Source organism: Bactrocera latifrons, unplaced genomic scaffold (assembly GCF_001853355.1).
Source record: "Bactrocera latifrons isolate USDA-ARS-PBARC rearing strain unplaced genomic scaffold, ASM185335v1 scaffold_346, whole genome shotgun sequence".
Taxonomy (NCBI): Eukaryota; Metazoa; Arthropoda; class Insecta; order Diptera; family Tephritidae; genus Bactrocera; species Bactrocera latifrons.
In genome coordinates, this window is record NW_017536986.1 from 133,981 (window position 1) to 156,709 (window position 22,729).

A 22,729-nucleotide genomic window follows, 5' to 3' on the forward strand; every position below is an offset into this window, starting at 1 on the left:
TACATTCGAAGGTATTTCTTCCTTACTTGCTTGAGGATCAATTTTAATTATACTATACATATCTTCAATAAAAAATTAATAGGTTTACAGTTTTTCAAGAGCTATTTATTTTATTTATTTATTTAAAGGCAGTTGTGTTTTGTGTTAGTTTAAAAAGTGCAAGTTATTATTATATAATTTCTTATTTTTCTATATTTAAACGATAGATTATAAATTACTAAATCTATAAGAATTGCACGATTTCATAAAAATTGTAGTTTTCTTCCGGTTTGTGTGTACTTTTCATTCATTTCACACAACAACTAAATTACATCTAGATAACCCTATCTTGTTCTCGCTTGCTGATAGCTTCTTTCCCTTTATATAATATTTACATTTCCGGGGTATTCGCCTCTCTCTTCAAACTCAACGCCTCATTAAGCGTTGGACTCAACGCCAGCGCGGGGTTCGCCACCGCAATGATATGTCCACCGGCTGCTGAAATGACTTGCACACCGCCGAGTGGTGAACTGCTCAGCATGCCAACAGCGGCATCGGTTGTGGGACAGCTCATAATTTTTAATTGGTTGCGCTGCTGGTGACTCGGTGAAGATTTAATGTGATTTGAAGTGTCTAAAAGCTCTTGGCCACTGTGTACAGCTGTGCTGGAAATCACATTGGGCGTAAAGGACGTTAAACTCTTGAACTTCATCGCCTCGGGCAAGTCGCGCTCATTATCGAGTGAACTGGGCTATATGTTCAAGAAGTGGCAAATATAAGAGAAAAACGAAAAATAAATAAGTTAAGTTAGGAATATTGTGAAATTGTAGAGAGAGAACTTATAGTAAATTTTAAGATCTCATAAATGTTGTTTGCAGGGGTCTGCTGAAAGTTTGGTAAGTCAATAATTGAAGATTTTGACACATCTTTAATTTCGTAACTATACTAGGCATTTTAAGTCGTATTAATCGTTGAGTTTTTCTAAGTGTCATTTTATAAATACTTACAGGCATCGAGGGCGAGCTGGAATTGCTGAAGGAGAGTCGTGAGTCATTATCGTTGTCATCATATTCGCTCTTGCTGAGGCTGTGAAGAAAAATTTTTTTAATTTTGTATATTATGTAATATGTCATTTATAATTTAATAAGTACATTCAAAATAACATACTTACTTGAATTTGCTGATGTCCGTTAGATCGAATGGTGGCTTAGCAAATTTCTGATACATCGCGAAGAGATTGTAACGCGAATCCTCAGTTGATTCCTTTAAGTTGGAAATGCATTAAATTTTTTACGAAGTTTTTTTTTACAAATGTGTATACTGCAAGCACGCACGATTCCAAAGCATAGCAAATAAGTAAAAAGCGTTTTCGGTTTTGTTTTTAAGCATAAAATTTATTGGCAAATTTATGAAGCAACATAATTTAAAACTTTACATTTAAGTTGATAATTAGTTAACTAGCTCAACACAATAAATTAGCTACATTATAAACTAATAAACCAACAAAAGTCAACAAACAACAATTATTATACACCAACAACTGGGTTATTGTATACATAATAAGAAGATTGCGGTTATGTGTGGTATTAATACGAAGAAAGAAACATGAAAATCAAACGGCAACAACTACAGAATTAACGAATAACTAATATTATTACCCTAATGTAGACACATACAGTTAAATAAAGTATGTATATATTGCAATAAAAAATAAAAATAATAATACAGAATTATAAATAAGTTTGCAAGCTTGATCATACGTCAACTATAGTATATATATAGTACTTTTAATTTAAATATATATCATTCCAGATTCTTCTACTGCTTCATTAAATAAATATTTTTTTCATAATATTTCCTAACTAATTCTACAATTACGGTCAACAAGCTAAATAAAATACTCCTCACAACATTACATAAATTACATGTAAATCTATAATTTGCATACTTTTAATATAAAGAATTAAACTCCTCGATATGTCTCTAATATTTCTGTAAATTTTTATCAAAGTGACATATACTACTGATATTTCATTTTTATTTTTGACTCATGTAAATTGGTTGTTCCATTCGACTTGGAGGCAAGTCTTGCTTTATGAAGGGCGGCGAAAACACATTAAGATGTAGTCTAGTCTCTATCCAAGTAGAGCTACTTTTTTCAATACTCTGTTTTTTTTTTTTGCCAGATTACACGTGAGTAGTTTCAAGCTGTCCTTTTATTTTTGTTCATTATTGTTTGGCATTTAATGACGGAATCACTCACGCCTGAACAACGTTTACAAATCGTTCAACTTATGATCCATATAATCGGCCTTCTGAGCGTATTATTCGCAACACCATCCGTAGCTAAGAATGTACACGAAGATCGTGAAGAGTCGACTGAAGCCGCTCGAATTTTCCAAGTGATCTTCCCTTCCAAGCGCTCTATGGGCTCTCGAAAAGTTCTAAGAAGTTCCGAGTTTTGCAAGAAAAATTATGTTCTGCGCATTTGGAACGAAGACCAACCTGAAGAGATTTAAGAGCTGCCATTTCATGCAGAAAAAACAGCGTTTTGGTGTGGTTAGTGGATCGGCGGAATCATCGGTCCATATTTCTTTGAAACTGACACCGGTGCATCAATCAATCAAGGTATTTATTAAAAGAACACTTCGGCTTATCAGATAATTTCACGTCTTGGGCCAGTCGATTGGCCAACAAGATCGTGTGATATCACACTGTTAGATTTTTTCCTGTAGAGATTTTTAAGGTCGAAAGTATATTTGGACAATCCCGCTTCGATTCTCGCGTCATTAGCCAGTTACTAATCGACATGCTCTAACGAGTCATCGAAAATTGGACTCAACGGATGGATCATCTGAGACTTAGCCGCGGCCAACTTTTGAAAGAGATAATCTTCAAAAAATAAACGCCGAAGTATTTTCTTTAGAATGATCATAAACATTCCCCATTAAACTTGAAGTTTCGGTGTATTTTTTAAGTATAGAACCTCGAAATGGGTCCCCTTTTTTGGCAATGATATACCAGTAACATAAAACTTATACTAAATATGTTTATTAACTAATTTACAGCTATTCCATAAACAAAAGTTCATTTACTGACTATCTGAAACTTTAGCAGTGATAATAATAATAATCAGTATAATATAAATTAAATTAAAACTATTCACCAAAACTACTACACACTTAAATAATGCAACCATTCCACATACAGTTAGTAATTTAATAATACTTTTTAAATGTTTCAATACTTTGGTTAATACTGTGTAAATTCCAATCATCTGTGTTCCACTACAATTTTACTTATGTGAGCATACTTTTCTAATAACAAATTTTCAGGTTATCTTAGTTGAGGTCAGCAACATATGCAGGGATATGTTTATACCACCATCGCAAGTATGTCATATTATATTGATGTTTTGAAAGGAAATGGAACTGAAAACAAGACTCTCTTAAATGGAGAAGTTCTTTTCTTGAAATTTGTCTTTGGCTTCTAATACACGGTTTCCCATTATACATGAAGCAATACAAGAATTTGAGGCCGCTGTTAAACTTTCGTTCCACTAAAATTTTTTTGGAGTCTGGTAAACATTTTCACAAACAAAATGCTTAAGCTGACCAAACAGAATGGTAAAAACGAGAAAAAGAAAACATATTCTCATTTTCCTGAAGTATCACTTTTGTAGTACCACGAATTCAAATTTTAGAAGGTTTACCTACGATATTGAACTACTTGCAACCAGCATCTCCATATTATGTTTAAACAGATTCTATTACTCAATCGTTTTCGAAATCTTTATAAAAATTTATACGCGTATCTCTTAATTCAGAATCATAGTAGAATTCGAACGAAGCCCATAACCCTAAATAATATACTGCAGGTACTCCGTCTCAAAGCATTCTCCACCACATTTGCAATCACAAGCTGAAGCTAAAGCGTGTCAAAAAGCAAAAGAAGCAATATTGATTAAATTTTTTGTAAATATAACACAGCAATAGGCGTAAGCATTTTCGTACAGTTCAGAGCGTTATTTGCTTACCCGACTCAGACCCAAATCGGTTGGCGTTATGGCGTTCGTTGTCTCAGTAGAGACCAAACGTGTACGCTTACTGGACGCCGAAGCTGTCGAATCACTAGACTCACAATCCAGGACGGCGGCGGAACGTGTCATGGCCTGTTGTGCTTGCATTACTTGCGGCAAAAGAGCGCCATAACGCGCTATGCTCGCCGAGTGACCAAAACCAGCATCTTTGACGATTTGACGCGCCAATGGAAAGAGCTCGTCACGACGTGTCAATAGAGCTGGCACTAAGCGACACAGTTGAGCCGCCGCCTCATTCACACAAACTTCGTGCAGCGTGAGCGGTTTTTCTGGCCGGCGCTTACAATCGAAGCGCCCATAAATCGCTGAGTACTTGCGAATTTCATCCATGCGACGTGGATCATTCTCATGCATGGCGATGACTTGTTCGAGCTCGCGGCTGGTACGCTTCTTCGAGGTGTGTGCGCGTGGTTCGCGTTGCGGCAATTGACGCGCGATTTTCTCAGCGCCTTGTGTTATGCGCGCCACTTGCATTTCGGTGAGTACGGGTGTAAGTTGTGGCGAGCTGGACGAGACTTGGTGTGTGGTACCCGCTGTGGTGCTGCCACCAGTGGCGGCTCCTAATGTGGGCGGTACGACTGGTGTAGCGGCAGCAGGAAGCGTAGCTGCCGGAAGAGGTAGCGGAGTATGTGGTTGTATGGCAGGCATTGGAATAACAGGTTGACAAATTTGTGAAATCAAATGGGAGGATGTGGTAGCGAGTGGTGTGGGGTTAAAGGCGGATGGTGTGGGATTGTAGGTGGGAAATGCTGTGCGTGCAAACGAAGGTGATACGTCGTGTTTCATATGTAACGCAGTTGATTTGGTTGGTGTGTCGAAGAGTCCTGCGGGGAAAGTAAAAGTTCTTTTTAGCAAGTTGTTGGAAATATTTTGAGTGTCTGAACTTACCAGGTGTGCTGGAGGTGGATGTTATGGGACCCTGAAATAGCGTGGGATTATTGGCCCACTCATGTAATGCTTTTTGCAGTCGACGTACATGCAAGGGCTTCGAGGCCATACCTACTAAAGCCATGATTTCGAGGAACTCTTCTTCGCCCGCTTCGTAAAGTTGCTGTACGTCATCCCCACCCATTTCCAACAGTGTGTCGTAGTAGACGAGTAGACTCGCGCGTTGTAGCACGCGATAAAGCTGCGTTTCGGCCTCATTATTGGGGCGAGATGTGGCGACCACTGTAACGAAAAAGAAAGAATGTAAGTTTAGTTGAATAAAATTGGGGGCATAATTAGTTAGATCTAAGTTTGGAAAGTGGTATTAATAAAACTTTTCATATACTTTGATTTTCAAGCACAATTGTTTCTGGATGTATCTTTACAACATAAGAAGAAAGGTAATAACTAGGATACCTTTCGAACAGCTACAAAAGTAATTATATATGAGCACCTTATGTATCATTAATGGAAAAGAATAGAAATGAAAGCGAATTATTAATTAAAGTTTTACTTTTAGTGGCTTGTAGGAATAGATAAATGAACCCTGAGAATTTTGTTTCAAATTTCGCAATGCGCCTAAATGTAGGCAACGCTTTTTCCTGTTTTGTCAAAGTAGACGTTCAAAAAAACACGTTAGAATATACTCATTTAAAACTGAAAATAGCATAGTTTTATATTTGATTGTTGCGATTTAACATTCATTATACTTTTTCTTTTTTTCAGTAAACGGTATAACAACAAAAATATGTAAATTTTTCCTGCTAATAGGTAGTAAATAATACCTTCACGAATTAAAACAAAAAATCAATTAATTTTAAATCCTTTAGCCCTACATTTCATGCATTCATTCTTCTCATATTAATCGCTGTCGCACATATTAAAAAAAAAACATGTTTTTTGCCTCAAAAAGCGACGTAAAAATAACTCTTGTCAGCGCAAATGGGATTCTCCGTACATTAATGAGATTCCCACAACACTTTCGAAGTCATAAGAAAAAAACTCCAGCAAAGCCAGTATCGAGCTAAACTTGGTAGGCAATATTAAAAATAAAAACAACAAAAAGCCTTTTTTCTGATAAGCAAAAAACAGGACTCAACCAACATGACGCCCGACGTACATATGTGGACCATAACCCTTTTTCAAAACAAGCTAAAGACGACCATAGCAAAAAAAAGGACACGTAAAAAAATCCCCCAAAAATGAAATGCCAGACAAGGCAGGCCAGGCCAGACCAGACAGACCATACCCGACCAACCCAGACTTAGCTGCGTGCAGCATAAAAAACTGCCAAAGCGTACGATTACGCTGCGCCGCTACCTTTACTGCCGCAAAACAATCTGCATAAGGAAATGGGTTGTGCAATGTGCATAAAAAACACATACATATTTACGTAGGAGCATTCAAGTTGCTATGTAGTTTGTGTGTATGCAAAGCGTAAGCACATCAACAATATGCGCACTGCGTTGCGCTTACGCAGAATCGCTCAACCCGTTCTATGCAAAGCGGTGGATGATTGAGCGTTGCGGCTGCGCGTTTCATTCAAATTTCGTCAGCAACACCACCGCGAAGGTGAGCGCACACAATAAGCCGCAAAAGCAAAAAAGAAAAAATAAAAATAAAAAAATTTGATAAAAAGGATCATCAGCAGCACTGCTCGTTAGATACGCATGCCGAAGAAGCACGCGGAGTGATAATCTTAGAGGGGCGAAGCGTCGCAGCAAGAAGGACGATGTTTGTATTTTCGATTTTTTCTGTGTTTTTTTCAACACTTTCGATATTTTTTTTCATAGTAAAAGCAAGAAAAAATTGCTTGCATATTCAAATTAAGCGTGTGAAATATTGAAGATGCTGTGCCGTTTGATCAAAGTGATTTGAGCAAATAATAAAAAGTGAAATGATAGGAAAAAAAACTCTTTAATATGTGGGAATTATTTAGAAATGAGTTGGGAGAATAGCAGGACTGTTTCTTATTTTTTATGTGTGTATGATATATGGTGATGGACTTTATGCGAAGTGAGAAGATAGCGAAATATTTTTTATATTCTCGAAATTTTGTCTAGTAGCGATTACGAACTTAAGAGACTTGACAACCATATCGTCTAATTTATAGCAGTCTAATTTATAGCAGATGTGCGCTTTACAAAGTTCTATGTGGTTTCCGATTACTTCTACAGTCGATTGTTTCAATATTTATACGAAGTTTAGTTTAAGGCTAATGATTAATTCCAGATAGTGCCGGAATTGTTGCATACTGCAAAGGTGAATAGCTCGTAAGAAGCGGCACCCTTGTTCCACTGACATTGGAGTGGGAACGAGCTGGATCCGGTCCATCCTGCGTTTCAGCACTGGTTTTATGGACCTCGCGTGAGCTTAGAAAATGTTGGTCGATTACCAACACCTGTGCTACTATGAGATCCTTTTGGCCTAGAGTAGAACGCATATGATCTAATATTGGTTAATCGAAAAAGTCTTTTCGCATTTCTAATTAAACTTCAACAAACAAATATGTACAATTTTGGTTGCCCGCTTTTTGCCATTTTCCTTTAGAGACATTTTTCAGCAGTGTAAATCGAAATTTCGATATTTCCAGAACGGAAGCGAGCGGACCATTGTTGTGCTACACGAACTGATAACAGCATCGTCCCGTAAACTTCACAAATTTTATTGGTAGCCTTCCTTTTTATAAACAAATTTCAAAATATAGCGAATTGCTTCAATATTTTCACTCATTTTAAGCATCTGTTACTTTTTTTCAACTTCTCCGAATTTAATTTTTTTTTAATGAAGCTTAAGATCTCACTTTTTTAACACTATTTAGTATGACACAATAAGATTGGTTGTACTGGAGATCTGCGACTGCAACGATACCTATTGACAAAATACGAAAATACTTTTTCGACTACCCAATATTATAGAGTTTCTCAGCTTAAAAAATCAATAATTTGTGATTGTGTTATCAAACGTTATTAAATTGTGGAGTTTAAACAAATATTTCCTCATTGAGAGTATGGCTTGGAGTAGAACGAAATAGATTCACTGAAATATTTGCTCTTATCTTGCCGTAATCGTAAATTTCTTACTAGGTATTTTCCAACAGGCAGCCAAGTTTTTGAGCAAATGATTTTATCGGACGCATATTCCAAAACTCCAAAAACAGTTCCGATCAAGGTGGACTAATTTAATATGGATGTAATTTTTCGTTCAAGTTTTTATCCGAAAGCTTTTGTGTGCGGATCTACAACCATAAAAGAGAAATACTTCAATAACTTTGACCCTCTACAAATTAAATTATCGATACTAAGCTTCCTTTGCTTAAATCCTTAAAAGTATTTTCCTTCGAGTAAAGTCTAATTTTGTTGACCTCCTTGGATACTCTAGGCTTTAACCCACAAAAAGAAACAAGTGCATGTAGCATCATCACCCTCCATCGCAAATATATACATGTGTATATGTATGTATGTATGTACACATAAAGTCATATTTATGCATGCGTAAAAAACTGCAACTCAGCGCCGTGTAGAAAACACAAATCACCTAGTCGCCATTTAAGTATGTTCATTATCGATTGCGATCGTTATGGGTAGCCATGTGCCACTCAATTGTTGTGGTTGTTGCTGTTGTGCGATTGTTGATGCTAACGATAATGTCAGTTGAACGAACGCTAAGTATTGGTATTAGCGCACTAAAAACAAAAACATAAACATACACTTACACACATGCATATACATATATGTATATGTATATAAAAGTACATGTGTATGCAAAAAGTGCAAGAAGCGCAAAGAAAAAGCCTTATAAATATAAGCAAAATCAAGTGATTGAAGGGCCATGAGTGAGGCGCTGACGAACGAACAGGCGCGTAATGTTGATGCAGCGAAAAGTGAAAATGTCGCACAACAAAAACACCAATGCAAGCAAGCAAATGAATTGAAATAAAATACAAATAATGGCAATGCTGCATGATAATGTGAAATCGTAAATAATTATGTGAGAACATATATTTTTGTGCGTGCGCACGGCCATAAAATGCGGCAGCGAAGCAGTATGCAAGAGACAGCTACAAAAGACAAAAGACGGTGGTAGGCAGAAGTGAGGTTAGATCGAGCGCCGTATGGCCCACGCTTACGGCGGTGTCAGCGAGGTGGTAAGTCACAGCCAGTCTTGTGTGCTGCTGTTGCAGTGGCGCAGTTGTTGCGCTAGTGGGGCAAAGCTTTGTGCGCACAACTCGAATATTGTTGCACGAACTGTCGCCGATGCGGCAATTACTGCCGCCAACAGCTAACACGGACTTGTGCATAAGCTGCCGGACTTGGTTAGTTAGCGAGTATCTGTGCATGTGCGCGTGCAGTCAGCCAGCGTTGCACCCGCCACGCAAGCGTTCTGACAGCAACGGTAGTTGTTGTCTTTGGTGTTGCTCTTCCTGCTGCCACTGTTGCCACGCCGCCCTGTTGTTGGTAGCACTCGCCGGTTGGTGCTGATCGTCAACATCGGCACGGCCGTCAGCCAGCCAACTTGCTGGACATTAACAATATAACACGGCTATAGCGCAAAACAACAACAACTGCAATGTCTGCTGATAGGCCCATTTTTTGCTAGTTGTCATTTGTTTCTGCTCAAATTATTGTTGCAAAAAATTATAATTAGTAAGGCTTGGTGCGGTAGGTGGGGGAGTGGCAGGCTGCTTATATGTTGCCTTGAACGCCACAACATTTCCCCTCACCGCGTGCGATGAGTGTGCAATGACACACTAATACATGCATACATATAAACTGTTGCAATGATTTCTTTGGTGCGTTGAGTTTCGCTGTGTTTGTTGTTATCCGCCGTGTGGCACAACACAGCACAGCAGTAAAGCAAACTGTTGCACACTCTGAGGTATTAATGATAGCAGCGCTGATAAAATGTATGATGTGCTGAGAACGAGAGAAAGACACAGTTAACATAAGCGTTAACAAGCGGTGATAATATTAACCCTTATGTTGGGGTAAAGGCCTAAAATGCCCTACCAAACTTCGTAAGTAGTTGCAGCTAATCAGAGACGTACAATTTTAAAATTAGATTGGGTATAAATGGTCCATGTATCAAACCGTTAATAAACAGCTGTGAGTGTTTTTAATTAATAATAACGCTTAATTGGTTAAAACTTTCTTTTCGAAGTACAGAGAAGCTCACCAACCATCAAAAATATACATATTCGTACCCCGTCTGGACTCTTTGCATTTATCGACGGCCGTCAAAAAGTAAAAGAAAAAGTTGTCAATTCCACAATTCGTCTAAACCTTTGATTGACATTGCTTCAGAAATTGTTATTAAGCAGACTTGAAAGTGAATTAGAAATGTTCTGCTTGCTCTTTGGAAACTTTCCATAGAAGGCTTTAAAAGCTTAAAACTTCGTAAGAAACAAAATATGTCTCCCTTCGTAGTAGTGTTTTCCTACATACCAATGGATAATTATACCCTGAAAAGGTTATATTAAAACTGTTTTAAAGTGTGTAACACTTAGACTGAGTCAATCTATTCGCAACATCATCACCCATCTTGAGATCCAGCATGCATTATTGTATAATATTGGACTGAATAGACCACGTCCAGCACGCAGTAAAGAAAATATATAAGCTGTAGCTGGGAGTGTCCACGAAGACCGTGAAGAGTCGATTCGGCGCCGTTCCCAGCAACTCGGACTGACGTATGGAACGATTTGGCGCATTTTACGTGAAGATCTTAAATTGAAAACGTGCAAAATACAGTTTGTGCAAGAACTGAAGCCGCTCGATCTTCCTAAGCGATATCGCTTTGCTCTATGGATTCTTAAAAAGTTCCAAGAAGATCCGACATTTTGGAGCCTACTTTTGTTCCGCCATGAGGGCAATTTCTGGCTCAATCGGTATGGAACCAAGTAAAATTTCCGCATTTGGAACGAAGAGAACCTGCAGAATTTCAAAACATGCCCTTTCATCCAGAAAAAAAAAAAAAAAAAATCGGTTTGATGGAGTTTGTGCACCGGTGGAATTATCGGTCCACATTTTGTGAAAAAATGATGCCGGTAAGAACGTAACCGTCAACGGCGACCTTTATCATGTCATTATAACCGATTATTTGATGCCAGAATTAGAAACTTGTGATCTCGGCGACATTTGTTTTCAACAAGACGGTACCACTTCACAACATCAGCTAATGGATTTATTGAAGAAAGACTTCGGGGAGCAGATAATTTTACATTTTGGGTCGGTTGATTGGCTACCAAGATCGTGTGATATCACACCGTTCAACTTTTTTCCGTGTCGTTCGTCAGTTGTCAATCGAAATGCTCGAACGAGTCATGGAAAATTTAACTCAATGGATGGATTAGCTGAAACGTAGCCGCGGCCAACATTTGAAAGAGATAAAGAAATTTGAAAAAGATCACACGTTCGTGACGACCGAACAAATATTTAGAGATATTTAGCAATTAAAGTGGTTCGTATCCATATTTGAATATATATATATATATGTTAATATGTAATTGATGTATTTTCTTTTACTGTGAAAAAAATAAGCAACGCGGGCATGGCTAACAGCAGCCACCTGGTCTAGCCTAGGGGTTAAAGTCTCACGGTAATGCTTGTGTAATTTTGTACCTGTCATTCGCTGCTGTTTTAATGCTGTGATGCTGCGAGTCTGTGTGGCAGTGGGCGTGTGTGTGTGCGTTGCTTATTTATTTGTCTCTTTGGAATTGCATTGGCAGCAATAAATAAATGAGACGTGATTTTAATACACAAATAATGTACCACATTTCTTTCTCATTTAATTTACCATTTTTTTTCAGCTACACTTCCTACATACAAACAAACAACAAYACATACAAACATACATACAAGCAACTGTATGTTGCAACAAGATGCTGCGCTTGCGTGGCAACACTTAGAAGACATTGTTACTTTTTTGCCTCCCCCCAACAAACTCCAACACACATACACATGAATATGTAAGTAAGCGTAAATGTGCGCGCGTCTTGTTGTTGTCATTTGCTAAATATGCTGTTTTTACGGCAAAAGTCGAGAGCGGCAAGCGCGAAAAAACAGTAAGTAGCTGCTGGAGCTTTTTACTTGCTCGCCACTTGAAGGCAATAATGACAACAGTCGACGCTGTCACATACCAACGAACCAGCGTCTGAGGCGAATGGACGGACACACATTGTCGCACAGCGCAGATTCTTGTCGCTGTTGATAATGTTGCTGTTGTTGTCAGCAATGGTGTTGAACAGCGTAACGCTGCGCCGCGCCACCGTTGAAGTATTGATGAGCTATAGGCGCTGCATTGCTAACCAGCCAACCAGTCAACCAGTCAACCGGCACCGGCGGCCAATAGTTAGCAGTAAGTAGTCAGTAGTCAGCAATCAGCAGTTAGCCACCAGTTTGAGCGCGGAAAAAAGCCAACTCGGCGCATTTATTTGGGGAAGTGCTCGCAACGTATGCAGTACAAGTGAAATAACGCAACAAAAAAGCAAAAAACAACAACAAATACTCACACACTTGTATGCGTATGTGGGCATGGGCAAAAAACCTAAACGATATACGGCGAAACTATTTCTCATATGCCCGTACGATAAATTAAGGAGTTTTTAAACGACCAAATTCTTGTCGATCAAAATTCCAACGGTGGCAATAACGCCGATGCGTCGATGAGTTCGTCGATGACTTGCTGATGCGCCTAGCTGGTCGCAGTGTATGATGCGCATGCGCAACAGGCCGCAGTAAAAGTTGTGTGCCAGAGACAGCCTACCAGGCCAGTCAGCCAACCAAGCAGTCAGACTCAGTCGCTTACCAATCACAAGCGAAAGGGTGATAGACGCACAAGAAAAAGAACAAAAAAAAAAAAAAAAAAAAAAAAAAAAAAAAAAAAAAAAAAAAAAAAAAAAAAAAAAAAAAAAAAAAAAAAAAAAAAAAATGAATAAGTAAAAACGCCGTGACTGCAGCATCAGAAGCCAGCTAGCTAGCTTTGCACTAACAAGGAATGCAAAAGTGGCTGGGCGCAGCCTCAACACCCGTGTAATGAGCGGCAGCAGGGGAAGGAGGCGTGGTGTGGCGGCGCTCGGGCATTACCTTAAGATTGATGACAATCGTGGCCGTTACTCAACAAAATGTTTTGCTCCTGATGCGGCCAACTACGAATTTTTTCGCCTTAATAGGAGACGTGTAGTTATGTGTATGCATGTGTGTACACATGTATGTATGTACATATGTAATGCTGTAGCTGCGGCTAGCAACAAATTGCTAAGAGCTGCTGTTAATGCAGTGTGTGTACCGCTTGCTAATGGACAAGCGCGCTGAAGGTGAGTTGGCCAGACATGCGCGTTGCACCGTGAGCGTGTGTGCTGGTGTGCTTGAGTGAGTACATGTGTGTGTATTTGTGCCTTCATGCCTGCCTGCTAACAAAAAAAAAAAAAAAAAAACACCCCTCCTACGTTTAGGGGTGCGTTCACTGGCTGGGGTTGGTCTAACTGTCGCTACTTTTACAGTTCATTTTCTGTGTGTATGTGTGTGTGTGTCCTCTTTGCGCATATCCTTCATGCTGTCAGCCTATCAAATATTAGAAACTTGTTTTTCCTTCGAGTTATTGAAGATCGCACACCTTTTGTTTGCTGACTTGCGCTTGTATGTGTCTAACGGTAGTTGAAAGATCTCTTCAAGGGTGCTATTGAATGCTGCAAAACGGTATTAAGGTTTCTTCTTTCAAATATGGCGTTTTCAGGTAGGCAATGGTTGTATATTTATCTTGCGTATTTGAGAAGCTAAGGGAGTTTTTCTAACTTGGCTTTCATTTATTTGAGAAATAAATTTTTATTTTTGTTGTTGTCTTTCGTGACAATTGCGAGTCTTTTTAGTAGTTTCTTCAGTTTTGAGACCCGTTAAAAATACGTTGAAATACGTTTTAATTAAGCGTAAAAAGACCAGCGACGCGAGACTACTTTTATTTGACTGCCAATAATTTTGCTTTTTGCGCGTCTTGCTGCTAGTTTTTTCAGCTTTGAAAATGTGTTTGAAGAATACAAAATCTCACAACTAAATATTGAGCTTCCCGGCGGCGCTTCAGCTGCAAACAATACAATTCAAGACATATCGAACGGCATATCGTAGCTATTTGTGACGCTTTTTCTACGCTTTCATATAAAAATGTGCGCTTTTTCCGATTTTATATTCACTATTTATGTATGTTTATGTGTATGTGTTTCTATATACAGATTTCTAAATACTGCACACATATACACATATGCGCTTTTAAATGCTTTGAGGGTGGAAAAAACCGCCGCATGTTTTTATCGCCCTAAATAACTTTCCTTTTTGCTAAAGCTTTTTCTTGCTTAGCTGCCTGCCTTTTCAATGCTTTCACATGATTTTAGTAATGTCATGACTTTAGATATTGTCAACTGGTGTGTATGTGTGAGTGTTGTTTAATTTTTTCCTTGATTGACATAGACTCACAAAAACTGCTACTCTGGCGGTGAGTGAAAAAATTGGCGTCTAACTGGGTGAGTGCATTTTTGTTGTGCAATGATGCAGACAGATTTTTATACCCAGCGTATTAAGCCGAGGCTATTATGCGCATAACTGTTGCTGGTGAAAGGTTAAAGTTTTTTTTTTATCTATTACGAGATTTAATACAATGACAACATTTAGAGTGAGATGTTGAACAATAGTATTTTCCCGCCAGCTTTCGACATATATACAGTTCACTCGAGCTATTATAAATAACTGATTTCAGCATATTGAAAATGTGTCACCGATTGAAATTTTGCCTAGACATAGACGTCACTATTATTTTTAGATCAAATCTATGCCTTACACACATCTCTCTAAACAACTGATTTCATAACGCTACGTCCACATTGAAGAACTGATCGGTCTCAAAGCAAGCTTTTGCAACATGATATAGAATAGATACTGAGGTTCTACACGTAAATATCACAACGCAAAGCTTATGTAGTTGGGAAATGATATTTCAAAAAAATGTATTTTGGCATGTTGGTAAGACTGCCCTTAATTACTATACCAAATATAAGGTTGTCAAAAAAAGTCTTGCGCTATTTTCGCAAGTTGGCGCTGAGAGCGCGTAGTTCTAGTTTTGTTCGTCGCCTCGGGTCATGCTATACCTTTTTGGAAAGCTTGTTTCGCGCGCTAACACATGTTTGATTGATTGTCGTTTCTTTTAAGTCATTCGTGAGTTATGGCGTCGCAAACATGGAGCAAAATAAATAGAAAATACGGCATATTTTACAGTACTACTACGATAAAGGCAAAAATGCATCTCAAGTCGCGAATAAAATTTGTGCAGTTTATGGACCCGATACAGTTTCCATTCACACCGCACAACGATGGTTTCAACGTTTTCGTTCTGGTGTAGAGGTGGTCGAAGATGCGCCACGCTCCGGAAGGCCTGTCGACGAAAATTGCCAAAAAATCGCTGAATTGGTCGAAAGAGACTGGCATAGTAGCAGCCGGAGCATCGGCCAAGAGCTGGGCATGAGTCATCAAACCGTTATAAAATAAAACAAAAAAAATAAATAAATAATACCGCAAGACTTTTTTGACAACCTATTATGAGCGCGATTTGTTAACCAGTTTGTTTACAGCTGTTGCTTAAGTCGGTACATCTCAGTGGCGCGCTGCGATTTTTACAATGGATAAAATATCGAGCAAAGAATTTGTCCTAAATTTGGTATTTATGTATATTAAAATTTCATGTGCGAAATTATTGCGAATGTTAAAAACTTACGTTGATTCAGTTTGGTCAAAACCACAAGCCTACGAGTGGTTTAAAGACGGTCGAGAGATCGTTGAAGACATGCCCAGTTCTAGATGACCATCTACCTACTCAACTGATGAAAATTTTAAAAAAGTCAAGGATTTGTTGATTGAGAATGGTCAGGTAAGTATTAAAGGGATGACAGGAGACCTCGACATCTTTTGCCGTGGACCGTAAGAGGACCGTAAACAAGTCTGTTTGGACATGTGTGATCGTGCGAATTTCAATCCTACATCCATCGAGAGCATTATAATTATAGTGTTTAATGAGTATGACATGGAAAGAAGTCAACAATCATCAGAATGGAGGGGAAAAACAAGCCGAAAGCAAATACCCACGACAAAACAGCTCAAAAATCAACGTGATGGTCATTGCTTTTTTCGATATTCGTGGTTTGGGGCATCATGACATTGTTCCGGAGGGGCAGACGGAATGCAAACACTCAAATTATTTAATGTAGAATATCGATTTCGTAATATTGCGGTGCATACTTGTACTTTAAAAAAAATTTCATAAGTCTCTTTTCAGACACATATTTCAAAAGAATAAAATATTATTGTTCATAGAATTTCCTCAAGGGGGGTTCAGGATGTAGAATTTTCCTGATTTAAGGTATGCCTGTCATAATAATTCTTAGCTTGAGCTAACATTTTAGACTTTGAATTAATGAAAATACATTTGAAGCTCAAGTGACAATTGACACTTGTCATTGAGTTTGATGGGTACTCAACCGGTAGTAGCAAAAACTACAAAGCCTGATCCGAAACCTAAATCTGATACAACGGATAGCAATTAGCCCTTGGAGTTCGCTCTAATGGACTCATTGGGTTTGGTGTTTTGGGAAGATTCGTCATTTAAACCTAGTAGCAGTATTCAAAATTCATTTTGAAATGCGAAATTATTGCGAATGTTGGAAACTTAAGTTGATTCAGTTTTATCAAAAGCACAAGTTTACGAGTGGTTCAAAGACAGTCGAGAGGTATATTAAGTTTGTAACACCCAGAAGAAGATGTCAAAGACCCTAAAAAAGTGTGTATAAAAGATCAGTGTGTCGAGCTGAGTCGATTTAGCAATGTCCGTCTTTCCGTCTGTATATAAGCAAACTAGTCTTTCAGTTTTGGGATATTGATGTGAAATTTCACACATGTCCTGTTCTACTCACGAATCTACTCATTTGTCTTAACCGCCGATATCGGACCACTTTAGATTATAAGTAAATCAAGTTCTTTTATAAAAAAAAATTTTATTTGACGAGATATCTTTACGGAATTTGATTATCCAAAATAACGCTATAATCTTTGAAGAAATTGTTCAGATCGATTAACTACTGTGTAGAGCTACTATACAAACTGACCGATCAAAATCATGTTCCTGTATGGACAGTTTTCTATTTGCTGACAGTCCTTGGAGGAATAAAAATCTGGGAGCGAAGTAAGATATTTGGAAGCATATTGTTATCGCGACTCGGTATGTCTGTTACAAAATCCATGCTTGTATAGAAGACTAAACTTTTTAAAATATAATAAAATATAAGACAGACTTAGACTGCTGGCTTGTAATCAAAGAACTAACTAGCTTTAGTGTTCCATTAACAGAGTGTATCAAAATTAACGCAAGATTTAAATTTGCCGCCATTTCAAATAATCGTCACAGTTATCGAAGTTAAAACACTATTCCGACCATATTTTTGAACCAATTTCTGAACTAATGAAAGCTTTATTTTTGAAATACGGTTCAATACTAAAAACACGTTATTCTAATTATATATAACTAAGAATAAAGTGTCAGCTGTCGATTTGCTTTTTATGGCTGTCAACACTTTACTACATAAATGGAGATAAATTTTAAATCTTGCCTTAATTTCTCAGAAACTCAGAACAGTTTAGGATAATTTAATTTAAGTAAACTTAGATACTAAAACTTACTTGTGCCATTTGCATTGCGACCGAATATTTTGCCAGGCGGACTCAGTATCGGACTCGATGAGGCGGACGGCGCGGCAGAGAGTGAACGTTGTCCTTCCGAAATAATGCTGGGTATCGACGAATTATTAGCATCGTCACCACGCACGAGATCGATAATAGGCACTGCCTGCTGCGGCTGTGTGGGCTGACTGCAAGCCGCCGTTAGGCTGAGCGTGCCACCCACAGCGGTCGCCGTTGAGATCGGCGCTGGCGCTAAAACCGTTGCGCTTTGATTGCCGACGGCTAAGCCGGACGTTACAGCAGTGGCGGGAGCGCTGGCATTGCTAGTGCTAGAGATGGTTGTAGTTGCGGTTGTTAACGCGCACGCGGTTGTGGCCGCGCTCGTGGCTGGCACAACAACTGTTGTCGATGTAGAGGCGTTGGGCGGGGTTGTTGTTGTTGCGGTGGTAACACTAACTTGACTGCTTGGATCCATTGCGGGCGGGAGTTTTGTGAACACCGTAGTGTTGCCGAAGTAACGGATGCGGATGTTTAGGATGAAGGTGTGGGAAAGGATTCGGGATTTTGTGATAAAATGATTGCAATAAATTGAACTCACACACACAAAATATAAAATGCCGCACGGAGCGTGTTTGTGATGCATGCAAACTACGATTACAACAACGACAAGATGCACTAATTGGACACCCAGCACAAAGAGAGTGAGGGCGCGTTAGTCACCAACTATGAAGGAAACAAATAGAAAACAACAGCAACAAAGCTACACAAAACGTCGTGCTTTCTGAGAATACGCTAATATTTTGCGTTAAAACGTCTTTTTCGCTTAATCCACTTTAATTAGTAGTTTCTTCGTTTTTATTAGACTAAAAAATATTTTATAGTTTTTTGCTTTTGCTTTGAGAACCGTCAACGCGGTAATGCGCGCCACTCGTCCGTTCTAATTGATGGCAGACAAAGTTCTAGTCACTCGCGTCGTCGTTGGACAACTGTTGTGTTATGTTCTGCTGTGTGGAAGCCGGCCGGTTGGTCCGTCGGTTGCTTGCTGGTTTGCTGCTCGCACGAGTGTACGCGCGCTGGATGTCGAACTCTAAGTCGAAGTAGCTGTGCCTGTGTCGGAGCTGTCGACTACTACAAAACTGTTTGTATGTGACCGTCGCTGACGCTGTGTCTGCTTTCTTGGAGGGAAAAGTCTTAGAACTGCTTGCAGTCAAACAGAAAAGGGCATATACCAACAAAAATATAAAAAATACACACACATACATACATGCACGCTCAACCTCGACTCTGATTGCTGCTGTGCGACAGTAAGGATTGCCATTGGGAAGGGTTAAATTGTGCAAGAGCGCGCTGTCACAAAACGAGTTGAGTGCAAAAAGCATAGCGAGCAGGAGAGCGCTGCATGAAAATTGAGAAAGCATGCGCATACCAACACAAACGACTGAATGTACACACACACACGCTCGCGCGTGATTTCCGTGGCTGTGTGCGCGCAATCGTGTAGTCAAGCACATCACTGCATAGGGCTGTCTTAACATACGGGCATCTGGCTGACCACAGACTGGCTAGGTAAACCGTAAGGGGTGAGCCAACGTGTGAGCACACAATGCACCGAATGCTTGTACTCACTCACCGTGCCCGTATAGCTACTACTCGCTTGTTGGAAGCTGTGACTTTCTGATCAGAAAATAAGTTACGCATGCGCCGTATTGACTACAATGAATTACAAAAATTCGGACTGATTTAAAGAGCACGAAAGAGTGGCAGAAAAGTRCGTGCGTGCGTGAGAACGGCAATATGCGTTGCACTCTATGTATTTGTAAGAGGAAATATAGACTATTTGACAAGGAACTCCGCCTAGTTTTCGCAATTTTACTATTTGTAGATCTGACAACTGTGTGCATGTATGCGTGAGTGAGTTTGGTGGTAACTTAAGGATGCTTGGGTGCGCTCAAGGATGTGCGACCATGCACACACATACATACACATCAATTTTATTTTAGGTTTACCATAATTTGTGCGTGTTTGAGTTGAAGATGCTCAGCTTTTATATAATGTATCTAAGCGTAGTTACATAACATCTTTTTGCGCTGACTTTGTATGTGTGTGTGTTATTTGTACATGCATACACATACATAAATACATATATATTTTAATATATGTGTGCAGATATGCGCTCAGTGTCACTTCCTCGTGCCATTTTGATCATTATGTGCTTGCTATTTCATTAACTGTTTTTTTTTTCTGTTTGCTATGGGTGCTATGGTTTCATGTTAGACTTTTTTTTTAACCCATTTTCCGTTAAAATTCACTATTCACTGAAATACGTTATTTGACTGAAAGGGTTATATGAGCCGATGCCATTATGCGTGTAAGTAATAGAGAAATATCGTTTGACATAAAAAATGCACTTTAAAGTTTTGGCGCGCAAATACACACAAAAACAAATTTTATGAGCGAAAAAAATGTTCAAAGAATACTGTTGATTTCATAATTGTTTCAACATAGAATTAATTGCGTTACTTTTTGTTTAGTGAAAGGGTGTTTTCATTTCAATTTTTTTTAGTTTATATTCTCGTTAGGTTTCATGAATAATACAAATTTAATTGGATTAACTTATGTTTGAATATTAAGCATGTGTTGAAAGCAAAACTTGTGTGAAATTTTCAGCTCAAAAAAGGCGCATTAATTGTAAAGTAGTGGTAACGATTTAGATTGAAAACTAAAAAAAAAAAGTGTTTTTGTGTAAAAAGATTAATTTCATTTCGTCTTTGGAAATATTTAATTTTAGGAGGCAGTGATTGTAGTTGACACAAAACAATACTGTAGATGATACATATAACATATACATTTTTTAAATAAAGCTGAAAGTTGAAGCTGTCAAAAACTTCATATTTTCCTACTCTCGCTCAAACGCATAAAGTCGTCCCTTAAAAATGGACCTCTATTATCATGCTTTAATAAAATGGCATCAATGATTTTCGAACAGTCGAACTAGAAGAAATATTTTGATATTTTGGTCTTTCTATTAAAATTATTCATTATTCAAAGCGTCTTTTGTATTATCACTATATTTCTAAGATTATTCAAACTCTCCATATTTTTATAGGCTTTGGTGGTTCGTTCTAGGTTTTATATTTATTTTTATAATGTCAGTGGCGATCAATTTTCTTTGTATTCCGTTCGTATGAATCTCTCTTTTGATCTCTTCCTTTAAAAAAAAAAAAAAAAAAAAACGATATTTTGAAGCATTTCAACAAGGAAAAAGTTCAGTTAAAATGTTTTCAGATGATGTTAAAATGCTTGTTAAAGATGGCAGCTTTTGATCATATTTTGCTTGACTTGGCTTGGTATTCCCAGTAAGATTTCTAAGATTTCTAAGATCCTTCTACAACAGTTTTGTAAAATTTGGGCTGATTTCGTTAAAATCTTCCTATCGAAACTGTGAAGTTTACCGGAAGTGAACCGGATTTAATGAAGTTACAAAATGCAGAATTAACTTAGTATTCCAGAGAAGAAAAAGGAATATACTCAGTTCATTTTTTTGAAGAAAAACTGCAGAAACTCAAATTTAATGGGGAATGTGTATTATCATTCGAAAGAACATTCTTTAGCATTTTTGTTTTTTGTAAATTATATCTTCCAAATGTGGGCCGCGGTTACGTTTCAAATTGTCCGTTGAGTCGAACTTACGATGACTTTCAGCTGGTAACTGGCTTATGATCACGTGATATTTTGTTCCAAATCCTGAATCGAAGCGGGATTGTCCGCATAGAGTTTTAGACTTTACATATCTCCACAGGAAAAATGTGTGATACAACACGATCTCGGTAGCCAATCGGCTGACCAAAAACGTGAATTTATCTGCTCATCATGCATAATCTCAATAAATCTATTGATTGATGCGATTTGTGGGAGGTCGGCGCCGTCTTGTTGAAAAAAATTGTTTCCGATATCACGAGCTTTAATTTCATGATGGTTCGGTTCTCACCGGCATCATATTCGAGGAAATATGTCCCGATAATATCACCGGCTCATAAACCACACCAAACGGTTGTTTTTTTTGGAAGAAGCGGCAGCTCTTCACTTGTTTATAAACCCATTGAGTCAGAATAAGCTTTACCTTTGAACAAAATTCGACTCGAACACGCCGGATCTACTTGGAACTTTTCAAGAGCCCATAGGAAGGAGGAAGTGGCTACAGTTCTTGCACGAGTTAAATTTTGTACGCTTTCAATTTAATATCTCGACGTAAAATGCGCCCAGTCGTTCCTTACGGCATTCCGAGTTGCTGCGAACGGCGCCGAATCGTCTTCGTGTACACTCCCAGCTATGGCTGTTATGTTTTCTTCACTGCGCGCTGGACGTTGTCTATTCGCTTAATTTATTTTATTTTTTATTTTTATTTTATAAAAGCTTACATAATAATACAATTATTATACAAACTTAAGAAAATACGCAGCACTAGCATCATGGGGGCATTCGCTTAATTATTATCCAACAATGTATGCTGTCTCTGACGATGGATGATGGTGTTGCAAATGGTATTGCAGTAGGCCGATTTTGCTGACCATAAGTTGAGCAAAGCACGCGAAACACATTCCTTACAGAACGTGAATTTCCTAATAAAGTTGAACGATTTGTAAACGTTGTTTAGCCGTAAGACTTTCTACGATAAAATGCCAAATAATATTGAACAAAAATAACATGACAACTCAACACAACTCACTCGTGATCTGCCAACAAAAAGCTATTGATACCTATACTTGTATGACCAGTTGCTTAAAAATGATCTCTTACAGAAATGTAAACATAAACTATATAGTATAACTTCTAATTCTAATAGTAGATCAGAACGTCTTCTGAGAGGATTTTCGAGAACATTTCCTACCTGAAAAAATGTATCTCTTCACTAAGAGTGTCACTTATAATATGTAGAGATCTCAATTTGATAAATAATATCAAAAGGTCGAGCACTTCTTCTTCTTCAATATTTTCTTTGTCGTAAGGGAAAGAT

The 22,729-nt window shown here is 38.3% G+C and overlaps 1 protein-coding gene across 1 annotated transcript; it reads right to left on the reverse strand.

Annotated features, from left to right (window-relative positions):
* Positions 1 to 148: 148 nt before the first annotated feature.
* Positions 149 to 18,741, reverse strand: LOC108971488 (NGFI-A-binding protein homolog). Its single transcript, XM_018937586.1, has 6 exons — positions 17,716 to 18,741; positions 4,967 to 5,248; positions 4,016 to 4,902; positions 1,151 to 1,242; positions 987 to 1,065; positions 149 to 730 (listed from the first exon to the last, which is right to left on the reverse strand). Exons 1-6 carry the CDS (start codon positions 18,356 to 18,358, stop codon positions 371 to 373), a joined length of 2,343 nt encoding a protein of 780 aa, XP_018793131.1. The 5' UTR covers positions 18,359 to 18,741; the 3' UTR covers positions 149 to 370.
* Positions 18,742 to 22,729: the final 3,988 nt, after the last annotated feature.